At 33.5% G+C, this 13,022-nt stretch overlaps 2 protein-coding genes across 2 annotated transcripts; one reads left to right on the top strand and one right to left on the bottom strand.

Moving 5' to 3' along the window:
- The first annotated feature begins 683 nt into the window (after positions 1-683).
- Positions 684-1,345, top strand: LOC112323645 (MYB-like transcription factor ODO1). The gene is made up of 2 exons (XM_024582737.2): positions 684-955; positions 1,048-1,345. Exons 1-2 carry the CDS (start codon positions 684-686, stop codon positions 1,343-1,345), a joined length of 570 nt encoding a protein of 189 aa, XP_024438505.2.
- Positions 1,346-8,271: 6,926 nt separating this feature from the next.
- LOC18103649 (oligopeptide transporter 9) lies at positions 8,272-11,488 on the bottom strand. The gene is made up of 6 exons (XM_006376595.3): positions 10,881-11,488; positions 10,400-10,497; positions 9,729-10,298; positions 9,383-9,641; positions 9,116-9,298; positions 8,272-9,039 (listed from the first exon to the last, which is right to left on the bottom strand). The coding sequence occupies exons 1-6, from the start codon at positions 11,361-11,363 to the stop codon at positions 8,428-8,430; spliced, it is 2,205 nt and encodes a 734-aa protein (XP_006376657.2). The 5' UTR covers positions 11,364-11,488; the 3' UTR covers positions 8,272-8,427.
- Positions 11,489-13,022: the final 1,534 nt, after the last annotated feature.

The raw sequence follows: 13,022 nt of genomic DNA, 5'->3' as shown, positions 1-13,022 counted from the left end.
CATCCAGACAGCATTCGCAGTAGAATATTCTCTAGATTTCAAGAGAAAAGGATTGATGGTGGCTTCCTCATAAAATAACTAGAAAGCCCTTATGAGTTGACTTTTCCAGGTCTTCATGATCATGAAGCACTAAATATTGTACTAATGCAGGCTTGCAGAGGAATGGGAAGAGCTGCCGATTAAGATGGATTAATTACTTGAGACCAGGATTACAAAGAGGGATGCCTTCTGCAGAAGAAGAAGAGACGATCCAGGCCCTTCATCGCAGATAATTATAGTTATTAAAAAGCATCACTCTTATATAATTAAGGACCACCGACCCTTGAAAATTAATTTGTAGGAGTTAGGGCTTGGATGATCATTATCATTTAGGTCAAATAATATAGATTATTACTCAGCGCTAGCCTAGCATGCATTTTCTGAACTGTCTAGCAAGGCAACTACAGAGGACTTTTTTTATGAACAGGCAACAGGCCATTGCAGGTCAACTTGAATTTTGTAACCTAAACAATGATGCAAGGAAATAGAAGAATATGATTCGATTTAAAACCCCTGAATTCTTTGCGCTGAATTCGCAGAAACATTATGGGATTAGTGTTTCTGCATTTAGCATTAATTAACTACTGCATTATTCCTGATCAAAGCAGAGATTTTATGTCTTTTGTGTCAATAAAGCGGAACTAATGGAGACAATCTGTTCTGAACTGACTAGGTGGTCTCCGATAGCGCAGCATTTGCCTGGAAGAACAGATAATGAGATAAAGAATCATTGGCATTCCTACTTGAAGAAAAAGTTTCTTAAAGATGAAGGAATGGAGTCTTTGAAAAGAACTCAATCTGACAGCTCAAACTCAGACATTATGGAACTTTCACCATCTCCGAAGAGACTCAAAATGCAAGCTTCAAGTCTTGAGTCATCAATGAGCACGGAAAAACCATCAGCTGATATCAACCGGTCAGTTCCAGAGATGTTGAGTCTCCTAAAGAACCTAAAGGAAGCTCCTTAGCACCAAAGGTTACGTTTGCAGAGTGGCTTTCACTTGACAGCTTTGCAAGTTTAGGTGAGCCTATGGATTCAAACAGTACATTTGATCATAATGCAAGCTTCCAAGACAATTTCATGCGTGATTACTTACTGGATGAAAGAGTATTTGGTGGTGAGTATCATAATTCACTAAGCCATGGTTCGAGCGGCGACATTTTTAGTTCTGAATTCAAGTTTGAGAGCCAGAGTCCAGGAAATGAGTTTGATTTTAGCTCTGGAGAGGATTTATGCGGTGACTTCAACTTGAGCAAGATTACATGTGAGGGCTTGGTTTCCAAAAGCAACTACGAGGAAGAATAATCTCCGATCATACAACAACTGGAAAAAAAAATTAGATTGACTCTCAAATAAAAGGGCCTGCAGAAAAAAATATATTTGTAGCTAGACTCTCAAATAAAAGGGCCTGCAGAAAAAAAAATATAATTTCCACAAAACCAGGTGTATAGATGATGAAATAGGCTATAGTAATCAGTTGAGTTTGTGGTTATTCTTCCATGTAGTTGCTTTTGGAGACCCCATGAGAATAAAGAATCTGTCAATTTCTTGTCTCTTGATGATGCTTAATGCTTATAATTTCCATGTTTTCAACACCAAACACTTCCCAGAAGTGGAGGGTTGCCGAGACGATTCGGTCACCGCGTTATGGAAGCAGCTTTTTATTTATCAGACAGTGTCACATGCATTGTCCAAAATTTATAATAATTATTCACGCACCCTCAATCTTTCTTTAATAATTTGTTTTCTAGAAAATAACCTTATCACCTATAAAAAAACCTGAGAATTAAGAAATAACCAAATTAAAAAGATTAAAATATATACCCCTAAACTCAAGTATAAGTTCTTTTAATTTCAAGAGCAATAAATTATTTAATTGTGTTGGAACTAAGTAAAAGATCAAAACACCCCGAGTGCTATTTTTTTTTTTACAACCAAGATTAAATTAGTAATTATATTGTAGTTAAAAAAAATAAAAATAAAAACTAATTTGACCCAATTAATTCAATAATAACTAATGATTCCAGTAAAAATAACAATAATATCCCCACCCCCGAGGCCATGGATTTTTTTGAAAGAAAAGTAATATGGTAAAAACACTATTTAAAGTCACGATGTTTTGGATCTTAGAAAACAATGTTTGACTAATACCACTTGGATTTTTTTTAATTAATCTTCCCAATGAATGATTTGATGTTATCCCAATAAATTTTGAATTAAATATTATTCAACCATGTTTTCCCTCGTTGGAGATTCTTTTCAATAGTATTATCTATCATAGTGCATTGATTAATTTGGTTAATGCTCAAGTAAAGCCAAGAAATATCTTGTTGATGGGGTAGGTTTAGTAGACCCGAATTAACCTACAATACAAGACGTTTTTTATGGTCCTCGAGGTTATTATTTAGAAAAAAAAACCCTTACAAGCATCTGAAAATATATATTAACCATTAATTGAGGAAGAGAAATTAGTATTCCCCTCTTTATATGTTATTATTTATTGGAATAATAATTTATTTTTTTATTTTTGTATTTCAATATTAAACTTATAGAGAATTGAACTTTGTTATTTATTTTAGTTTTTTTTATATGGGGTTATCATAATTAAAAAAAAAACATATTGGCATTGAGTTAGTGTTTATTTTTATAAGGTTATCATGATCTTAAAAAAACATAATAGCATTGAGTTGGTACTTGGTTTTTTAATAATTTTCCTTTTTTAAGATAATGACCCCATCACCCATAAAAAAACCTGAGAATTACAAAATAATCAAATTAAAAAGATTAAAATACCCCTAAATCCAAGTATAAGTTTTTTTAATTCCAAGAGGAATGATATAATTTAATTGTGCTGAAACTAAGTAAAAAATCAAAATTAAAACAGCCTGAGTGCTTCTTCTTTTTTCAACCAAGATTAAATTAGTAATTATATTATATTTAAAAAATAAAAAAAATTAATTTGACCCAATTAATTAAATAATAACTAACGAGTCCAATAAAAATAACAGTAATTAATATACCCACCACCAGCCATGCCATGAATTTTTTTGAATGAGAAGTAATATGGTAAAAATACTATTTAAATTCACGATGTTTTGTATCTTGGAAAACAACGTTTAACTAATACCTCTTAGATTTTTTTTTTAATTAATCTTCACAATGAATGGTTGATGTTATCCCAATAAATTTTGAATTAAATATTATTCAACCATATTCTCCCTCGCTGGAGGAGGATGCTTATCATTGAAGATTCTTTGCAATCGTATTATCTATCATAGTGCATTGATTTGGTTAATGCTTTGTTATCTTCTTAGCCAAGTAAAGCCAAGAAATATCTTGTTGATGGGGTAGGTTTAGGAGGCCCGAACCTACAATAGAAGAAGTGTTTTTTTTTTTTTTTTATGGTGCTCAAGGATATTATTTAGAAAAAAAAACCTTACAAAGTAACTGAAAATATATATTAACAAGAATTAAGAATTAATAGAGGAAGGGAAATTATTAACAAGAAATTGTTAAATAAAGAATGACAGAAAAAAAAACAAATGTAATTATTATGAATTAGATTTTATGATTTATTTCAATATATTTTTTTTATAAGATTATCGTGATTTTAAAAAATAGGCGACATCTATTATTTTTATCATATTATTAAATTAAAAAATGATTCAAATAAGAATATAATTATCAAGAATTAGATTTTATAATTTATTTCGATTTATTTTTTATAGGGTTATTATAGTCTAAAAAAACATTTTGGTATTGAGTTGGTATATTCGATTTTGCAAGTATCTTTTTTTTTTTATCATGACCCTAAACCATAAAACAAAGTTATTAAACTCAATAATGGATTTCATGATCTAGGTTGTGAGTTTGATGGGTTAACCTAGATTGATTCAGGTTGATCAAATGTGTCGTTGTCTTAAATTTTTTTTTAAAAATATCATCTTGAAAATATTTTAAAAGTCAAACCGTATTTTTACCAATTATCCAAGTTTTTTTTAATTTGTTAAGTTGATCGGGTCATGTCGAGGTAATTTATATACACTTTTATTTAAAGTTCAAGCTAAATAAAAAGTATATATGATCCAGAGATTTTAAATTTAACCTGCTGAATTAAATTTAATAAACTATTAAAGCATTTCACTTGATCTTGGTATTACCTTTTTACATGTAAAAGATTTTTTTTAACGTAGCGCGGAGAATTATTTAGTTTATGCCATTTGTTTTAGTTGACGCTGAATAAAATTTTTAAAACCAAGTGAATTAAGTTTAATTCAATTTAAAAAAAGATAAATTGTCTCTCAAAATCAGAAAAGCACCAAATTGAAATCCTCAACTCAATCCCTTATGTTAGCTTCAAGATCTTAATTTAAAAAGCGAAGAAAAGAGAACAAATTTTCTTGATCACAAGAACAAACCGAAGGACCAAACCCCTTTAGTTCTAGCTAGTTGATGAGTTTGATACTGCACAAAGATATTTTTCCTGAGAATTTACAGTAAGAATCTAAAAAAAAACGAACAAGAACTAGTAACCTTATCCTAGACCAGCCCGTGATCTTATCTTGAGCAAATGTGATTAGTAAAAAGCATCCAGTTGTCACCCATTTCGAAAATCATTTCCAACGAAAAGCCAACACTTTGATTTTTCATGAGTGTGTTTAATTTCCTGAGACATCGACACTTAATTCTCCTTCTGACCTGTAAGAAAAAGCTCTGAAAAATAACGTAAGCTATCTAGAAACAATATAACATGAAATCTTTGAACAAGAAATTTATATGAGGTAACTCTATTAAGATTGAGACCATATGAAAGTCAAGCAAATCAAAACCATATTAAATTAAATTATTCGACTTACCTATTTCACTAACCAGTATTCATTTATTCTACTTATAATTTTGTCAAAGTAGTGGTTTAATACAGGACCAGGCTTTTTTTTTTTTATCGTGGGTATTTGGACTAGTTTACGCGCACCTCGACTAATCCCATGGATTCTGAAGTTAACAACCATGTAAGCTTTCAGTGGCCCTGAGATTTATGAGATTCAAACCGGTGACCTCTAGAAAACAAATTTAAAATCTGACCAGTTGAGTTATATCTCTCAAGTTTACAAGACTAGGTTTTTCTTCTACAACTTTGATGTGCCGGTTGAAATTCACTTGGTTTACAGTTGTCTTTTCTTGCATGTTCATCTGAATATATATAAAATGTAACTCATAGTTCAAGCTGTAACACTACGAAGGAGAGAGAATTGTTGAGTTGATATATAAAATAAAGTTAAGATTGTATCTTAGCTTGTTATATATTCCTTCAGTAGATTATGCGGAATTGTGAGCCATTATGAACTCAATTTTAAGATGGTGGCTTATATGCATTCTTGAAATAGCATTTGATTATTGTTTTTGAGTAAAAAGGATGGAGAAATTTAGAAAATATACGTCTTTGTATATTTTTCAGATTTATTATATATATATATAAATCAAATAAGATTATTGATCTTAGAGTGATGATTTTCTTATCTTTAAAGTTTGATTATCATCTCTCTTTTATTTATCCTTCTTTCCATTAATAATTCAATCCACTTACTTTTCAAAACATTCAGCCAATAACCATCCCCCAATCAAGACGGCATTGAAGATGAGGTTTGTAATTTTATTTCCTATTTCTTTACATAAAGTATGTGTAAGATTGAATGAAGAAAACAAGAAGGAGTAGGAGGAGAATTAAGAGATTTTAGAAAAATAAATAAATAAATAACAGAGACATGAGCATACGTAGAAATATATTTAAAGATTATTGATGTTAATTATCGTTCATAATCAAGTTTTAATCAACAAATTATTCACGCAATCATAATTAGGTTACATGAAAATTTCAGAACAAAAAAATTATTACATCATCAAACTGAAAAGGAAACAAACATGATACATTAAACGTTGAAATTCAATAGATTGGAAGTAGTCATATCTTAAGTCGTTGCGCAATCTCTTGCTCAAAATTGTTCTGCTCTTGTTTTTTTCTGTTTTTTTCGTCGTCAAGATGCTGACTCCCTGTGTATGTTCTGAATGCTCCGCCGCCCCAAGCAGCTGTTATAATGGAGTTTATGTACCTCGGGCCTTACATAAAAAAAGAAAGGAAATCGTTTTCCTAATCTGCCAGGTATTTTGCCTTAGGTTGCGGGCTGATTTTGGGTAAGAAAACGTGTGAATTACGAACTTTCTATTTCTGGAACAATTGTAGCCCTTCAAAATCATCTTTCCAACGCATCTGTTCTTGCAATTTTTTGACTTCTATGACTCTCATACACAGGCCGATAACCGAGACAGTGTCAGCTGCAAAGACTCCATGATTGATCTGGACTTTACATGCTTTCAAACAGCAAAACTAGTTCTTTACTCCTCGTAAGAATTGTGGGCCTGTGTCTCTCCTTTCCAAAAATATAGGAAACACTTAAAATCGAATTACATAGCTCCAGTTATGATTCGAAAGTAACAGATCAATTAGAATTTGAACTCTAAACTCAGCCAATTACCTGTCTCTTCACGTAATCTTATTTTCAACCTAATTTAGCTAGTAGGAAACATCATGAGCTCCAAGAATTAATTAAATAAACATGGAAGTTCCTAAAATTCTAAATAAACTAGCTAGGAAACAAATAGAACACTCTAAATAAAAACAATTATGGCTAAGAAAACGTGCGAAATAAATTCTCTTATTAATTATTCTGTTTATTTTGCAAAAAGAAATTGAATTTATAGAAATCCATCAAGGACATATAAAACAGGAATTTCTTATTATCTCAATTAATAAATTTAAAAAATCCAGCTGATTAGGCGGGATTTGGGTAGTTCCTAGGTGATCAAACTAGTAAGAGTTCGAGTTAAGATATTAAAGTTCAACAAAAATCTCAATTTCTTGCCACATCTATCTTGCAAGGTTTTAAATTTTTAGAGAGTTTTTGTAATCTGGGACAATCTTTTATATATTTTCCCTTCTTTCAATATAAAAGTGTGATTTAATTAAAATTATCAAAAAAAAAATTGGTTGATGTATAAGCTGATCATTTAAGTATATTTATTAAAAAAATAAACACTATACTTTTACAAAATGCCTAAATTACTCATTTAATTAATGGTACTCATCTTGTCGAATTCTAATAAGTTTAATCATGAAGTGAATGAACACTTGAGTAGCATTTGGTTAGCATTCAATGATAAAAATAAAATGGAGACAGTAGAGATAGAGAAGATAAGATGAAAAATAAGACGAAAAAGAAAAGTGTATAAGATAAAATAATTGTATTTGATTATGGTGAACAAGACATTATAAAATATAAAAAAGTTTATTTTAACCTTAATATGAATTATTGTCAAATTTATACATTTTTAAAAATAATTAGATTTGTTTTCAATTTAGTTTATATTGAGTGTTGAAATTAATAATATTATAATAATACTAGTTATAAAACTCGGATTGCCATAGCAGATTGATCCGGTACCCAGGCGACTTGAAGCTTGAACTAGTCCGAGTTTAAAAAAAAATAAAAGAAGGATTGACTCGATCTGACCCAATTAAAAACCTAGATCAACTTAGGATAAACATGAGTCAAAATCTTGTTGATTTTTTTTTTTGAATTTTTGTTTCGTTCAAAACAAGGTTGCTTTGGTTATTTTTTTAAAAAAAAAAAATCAGGTCAACCGGGTTGACCCTCCTTACCCATGACTATGGCCTTGCCCCGATCGATCTCCAAGTTGAGTTTTAAAAATATAATTATAACAACTTTTATACTTATATTAACCTGAGTCAACCTAGGTTGACCCACCCAACCTGTGACCAGGGTCTTGTTCCAGGTTGGTCCTCGAATCAGGTTTTAAAACTATGATAATAACTATTTTTATTCTTATGTTGACTCGAATGATCCCAAGCTAACCCTCTCGACCCGTGACCCAGGTTTCTGCTGGGATCCATCCTCGAGTCAAGTTTTAAAATTTTGATAATAATCATTTTTATTTTAAGTTGATTCTCCTAACTAACTTGTGGCCTGGATTTTTTTCTAGATCAGCTCTCGAATTAAATTTTAAAATTATAATAATTATTATTTTTATTTTTTCGCTGACTTTGCCCAACCTAGCCATGATCAAAGCCAAAGTTTGGATATCCAGATATAAATAAAATAAATAGCTAGATCGAGACGGAATGAGATGAGACAACAACAACTAGTTGACATCACTCAAGTAGCAAATGCATAATAACATAGCCAAAATGTGTATTATCAAGAAAATAAACTGTAATTGTCAGCAGCATCAGCAATCAGCTGGGAATATATATTTACAGAACTAAAATTACTGTAGAAAGTGAAATGAGAGTAAAAGAAAGATAGAGAGTTTCATCAGAAAACTGGGCATCCATCGACAAAGATCCCTTTGGCAGTTGGACAGCTAGCCAAGGGGCATCCTTCTTGGTTGTCCGGGTTGCTTCCCCACCATAGCAGACCAACATTCCAGAATCCAAGACCAAAAAAGATCAACAGAGTCATAAAGGCTGTCCCGGCATCAAGACCGCCAGAGAGAACATAATTATAACGTTTCCACCATTCTGTTCGATGTCTGAAAAGAACATATCCTGAGAGGAATCCTACGATAATCCAACTGGTGTAGTTCACAGAAGAAGCTGGAGGCATCATTGCTGTGGCACCTAACATGATTGGCATGTGAATGAGGCCGATCCATGTCTTGCTTGGGAATGCCTTGTGAAAAATCCAGACTATGAGAGGAGCTACAGCACCTCCCAGAAAGAACCAGTTGACATTGCCATATTCACCGAGGTTTCCAAAGATTCTGCGAGGCCCAACCAGCCCCCATATGACAGAGGCATTAAAGAACACACTGTCCTGTGGACATCTCCATGGGCCGTTGTCTGCAGCGCAAAGATTGGGAACAGCATCCATCATCCACCAGGCAGTTCCTAGGTATACAAGTACAGCCACAAGTGTTCCTACCACCTGCAAAGTCATTATGTTCACTATTGAGCCTTGTACATCATGTTATGCACTGATTTGAAACACACAAAAAACTGACCTGCGCCATGAACATTGATCTAGGTGGAATTTTCATGTAGTGGCCTAGCTTAAAATCTGCTAGGAATGTTAGAGCTTGAGCCATGCTTATATATCCATACACCTTGAAGCACATATTAGCAACAGGCCGCTCTGGATACAGGTACCCTATTATATATTCTGTGATAACATTCAATCCCGGTTGCTGTTCACAGGCAAGAGTAAGAAATTCAGCATATTATGATGGACAATCGACTTGATAAGAATCAAAGGTTTCGACAATTTTTACCTGGTTTGTAGTGGCACTAATTATACCAATTGGGAGGGTGAAGAAGAAGGCGATGGCACAAGCTAGTAAAACACCCCACCAACGCAACTGAAGTGCAGCATTGTAATACTCACAAGCAAAGATTATAGCAGCAATATTTGCAACAAGAATGACAAAAAACCACCACATGGGAACTGATTTATATCTCTTCATTAGCCTTGTATGTATATCCATTTTCCTTCTGGCTCCAAAGGCCATCTTGCTTTGCTTCCATAGGTCCCTGCACGTGGAAGGTACGAACACAAAAATCAGACCAGAAAAGCCAATGTCATTTTAGTCTACAGTAACTAAATTTGATGGAGCATACCTTCCACTAAAGAGTAAGACGTGCATAACAGTAGCAGAAAGTGTGGCAAAACCCAAGCCATAAGTCATAGCAAAGAAAGTGCTCATATGCACAGGTCCATGCTCTGCATAAGCATCCCGATCGAGATGAAATTTCGAGTTGATAATCTCAAGGATCTTGTATTCCTGACCCGTAGCTGTGTATAGTTGATTGGAATATAAAGGGAAGTTCTTGGCATTGTAGACATTGAGCCAGTAACAGAGGGGTGTCATCACATACATGATCAGGAAAAATCCAACAGCAACATTGGCAGTAGCAAACCATGGACTGGCAAGTGGGCTTCCAAGATAAGATGAAATCGTTGCCCAGTCAAATCCTACAGCACCTATTCCAAATCCTGATAAGCCTGAACCTAGCTGCTGAACCAAAACAGACTTGGAACCAAGCCAACAGATCCAGGAAAATGATGATAGCATAGTGAAAAGATAGCCAGGCAAGATATAGTATGCAAAAGCGGAGATCATGACTAGTAGGAAGTACTGGGTACGGGTTGTACCGCCTTTTGGCCTTTTCTCTCTCTCATGTAGAGCCCTGCATTAATCATAGATTCATACCAATTAGAGGGTATAGACTTGCTAAAAAACAGCAGAGCTTGTTTGTTCAAAATATAGAAAGCAAATACACAAATGTACCTGAACAATGAGACTTGAACCAGATTAGATGGCCACCACATCTCCCCTGGCTCAACCAAATATTTCCTGAAAATTCCTGCCCAACCAAATCCTAGCATCTACAAATTCAGAAAGGTCAATAGAAAGATCAGAAACCACTCAGAATTTTCTTCCAAGTTACATGCATTTGCAGAATTTGACACAATCCTTGTGTAATTTCCAGCATTTGGATCACTGATGGTAACAAACACGTGGAAATTGCAGTAATCGTTCATAAATCAGCTAATGAACAGTAAAATTAACTTCCGTGACTCTCAGACTCAATCTTAGATTTCATTAACCAGTAAGAGTACTTCTCAAATTAATTTAAAAACATGCACAAAATTATGTAAACACATTAAATAGATTAACCAAACATTCACTGATCATGTAATATTAAGCATGCTATTTAACCATTCCAAATATAACAAAGAAAAGAAAAATAGTGATAATATGAACAAACCTGAGTGGTGATCATAATAAATAAGGCTGGAATGAAAGTAAGTTTCCTCTGATAATATATCTTAACAGAGGTAAGAATATGGGCAGCATAGACAGTTCCGGCACCAGAATTCGCAAAAATTGTAATCAACACATGTTCCTTTATATTAAAGGGTCCAGGATTCAATGTGAACTCCCATCTTGTACCCTCAAAAAACTTACGAGTAGACAGTTTTTTAGCCATTAGATGCCCTAAAGGCACCACAGCAATCTGTGCAGAAATAGAGGTAACGGTCAATGGCTGCGACCTGTACCAGAAAAACTGGTTTACAAAGGATAGAATGATACAAGAACCGAGACCAAGAACCCACATTCTGAATGTCAAAACAGGCATGGTGGGATCATCGGTTTTTGGAACTGTAAGATCTACTTGCTTTATCGAGCATTCCTCATGATCAGCCTCAATTTCCATGGCCTTAATCTCAGATATCTCAGCCATGAACATATACAAAAGCTAGGTCAAGAACTTATTGAGAGAAGGATTTGTTTTGCTAGGCAAGCAAGAGTTGAGAGATGAAGTAGAACTTTACGGAGATTCTTCGCAGGATAAGTGAAAACTGTTTGCACAAGGATTTATGAACCTCGGAACTCTCATTGTATACTAGGATTTATATAGTAGGTATTCTTACGTGATTTTTTGTTTTAAGGAAAAAAAAAAAGAGTTTTATTTTCACATGCATATCTTCAGTCTCCTTTCATCTACAACTTTATATAAATATAAGAATCTCATAGTTTAATTTAATTTGAAATTGAGTTAGGAATCCTTATCTTAAGCAGACTCGGGATCTTATCTTGGCAAATAAAAGCAGGGATGAATTACATTAATCTCTTTAATATATAATAATTATAGCTAGCATTGAAAATCTTGAATATTTGTTAGAAACCCCTTTGCATATAAATAGAAATAATACAAATCTCCTTCGTATATCCAAGATTCCCTTATATGGATATAACACACACACATATATATAAAATAGTGATAAATAATTTATGAATATTTAAATTTTTTATCTAATAAATAAATAAGTAATTGATAAGATATGAATGTCAAGATATCCAATATCATGTCCAACTCTAAATCTGAGTTATCCTGTCCGAGTGGTTTCTGGACATCCAACTCAATTTGCACCTAACTATGCCACCTTAAGCACAGTGCCAGGCGTTGACCCAATCCTATCCCCCATCTCTTCTGTATGGCAATGAACAGGAAGACCCGGCCCATGGTTGCACCCAGAGTGGAACACGATAAAAGGCCTCCATATCCATTAATGCTTTCTCTCGTTCCCATCTCTGTAATACTAGCAAGTTGTTCTTAAGAAGAAACGTGCCTCCTTTAAGAGTACAGTCACGAGATCGTGCACACAATCAAAGAAAAAATGAAATAAACCATCCCCATATATACTCTTGCAATATCTGAAAACCAGCAGGCTTCCTCCAAACTATCTACATAAAATCACGAAGCAGCACCTTATAAACAGGTTTATCTGACAGAACATTACCAATAAGACTCAGTTGACAACTATAGAGACCACTGGCAATTATATCTTTTCATCATCAAAGAATTATACAATTTTCTCCTCTGCCTCTAAATTTTCATCCACTGGGAGACTAGACAAAGGAAGACCATGCGAGGTCATGGTGTACTTGGAAAGAACATTAACAGATACAACTGTAGTAGAAGAAATGAGAACCCTGAAAAAGGAGCTAGTGAAACCCTAGCGGCAGGATAAGAAACTCTGAAAAAGAGAGAGACTGAGATGACAATTGGATAGAATGAGAATCCCAGCCAGCTATTTCATATTCTTTGTATGCGATGAGTAGTGGGTTCTTGATGAAATCTCTTCCTTTTAAATCACTTTCACATTAGAACAGGATGAGAGATAATGGCCTGTAATTCTTCTTGAAAACATATTTTTTAGTGTCTAAAACTACTATAACATCCTAGCTAGGATCATTTCATCTCAAACCAGCTAGCGGTACCCTTTCCTCTATCGATGATGTCAAATACCAGATAGCATTGTTGAAGCTATCCCCGTTCATAGCAGGCAGGTTCATCATTATAAGAACCAACAAAAACTGTTGAATTAACAAAGTTAAAAAAATA

Source organism: Populus trichocarpa, chromosome 12 (genome assembly GCF_000002775.5).
Source record: "Populus trichocarpa isolate Nisqually-1 chromosome 12, P.trichocarpa_v4.1, whole genome shotgun sequence".
NCBI classification, from domain to species: Eukaryota; Viridiplantae; Streptophyta; class Magnoliopsida; order Malpighiales; family Salicaceae; genus Populus; species Populus trichocarpa.
Note: the sequence above shows the minus strand (reverse complement) of the source record. Positions and strands in the feature narration are given on the sequence as shown.

Bases quoted from the DNA above. Each gene is read 5' to 3' on its own strand.
- LOC112323645 (XM_024582737.2), top strand. From the start codon at position 684: ATGGAGACAATCTGTTCTGAACTGACTAGGTGGTCTCCGATAGCGCAG. The intron at 956-1,047 runs GTCAGTTCCAGA...TTCACTTGACAG, and splicing joins CCATCAGCTGATATCAACCG to CTTTGCAAGTTTAGGTGAGC.
- LOC18103649 (XM_006376595.3), bottom strand. From the start codon at position 11,363: ATGTTCATGGCTGAGATATCTGAGATTAAGGCCATGGAAATTGAGGCT. The intron at 10,498-10,880 runs GTTTGTTCATAT...CTGAATTTGTAG, and splicing joins TTATTATGATCACCACTCAG to ATGCTAGGATTTGGTTGGGC. The intron at 9,040-9,115 runs GTCAGTTTTTTG...ATGACTTTGCAG, and splicing joins GATCAATGTTCATGGCGCAG to GTGGTAGGAACACTTGTGGC.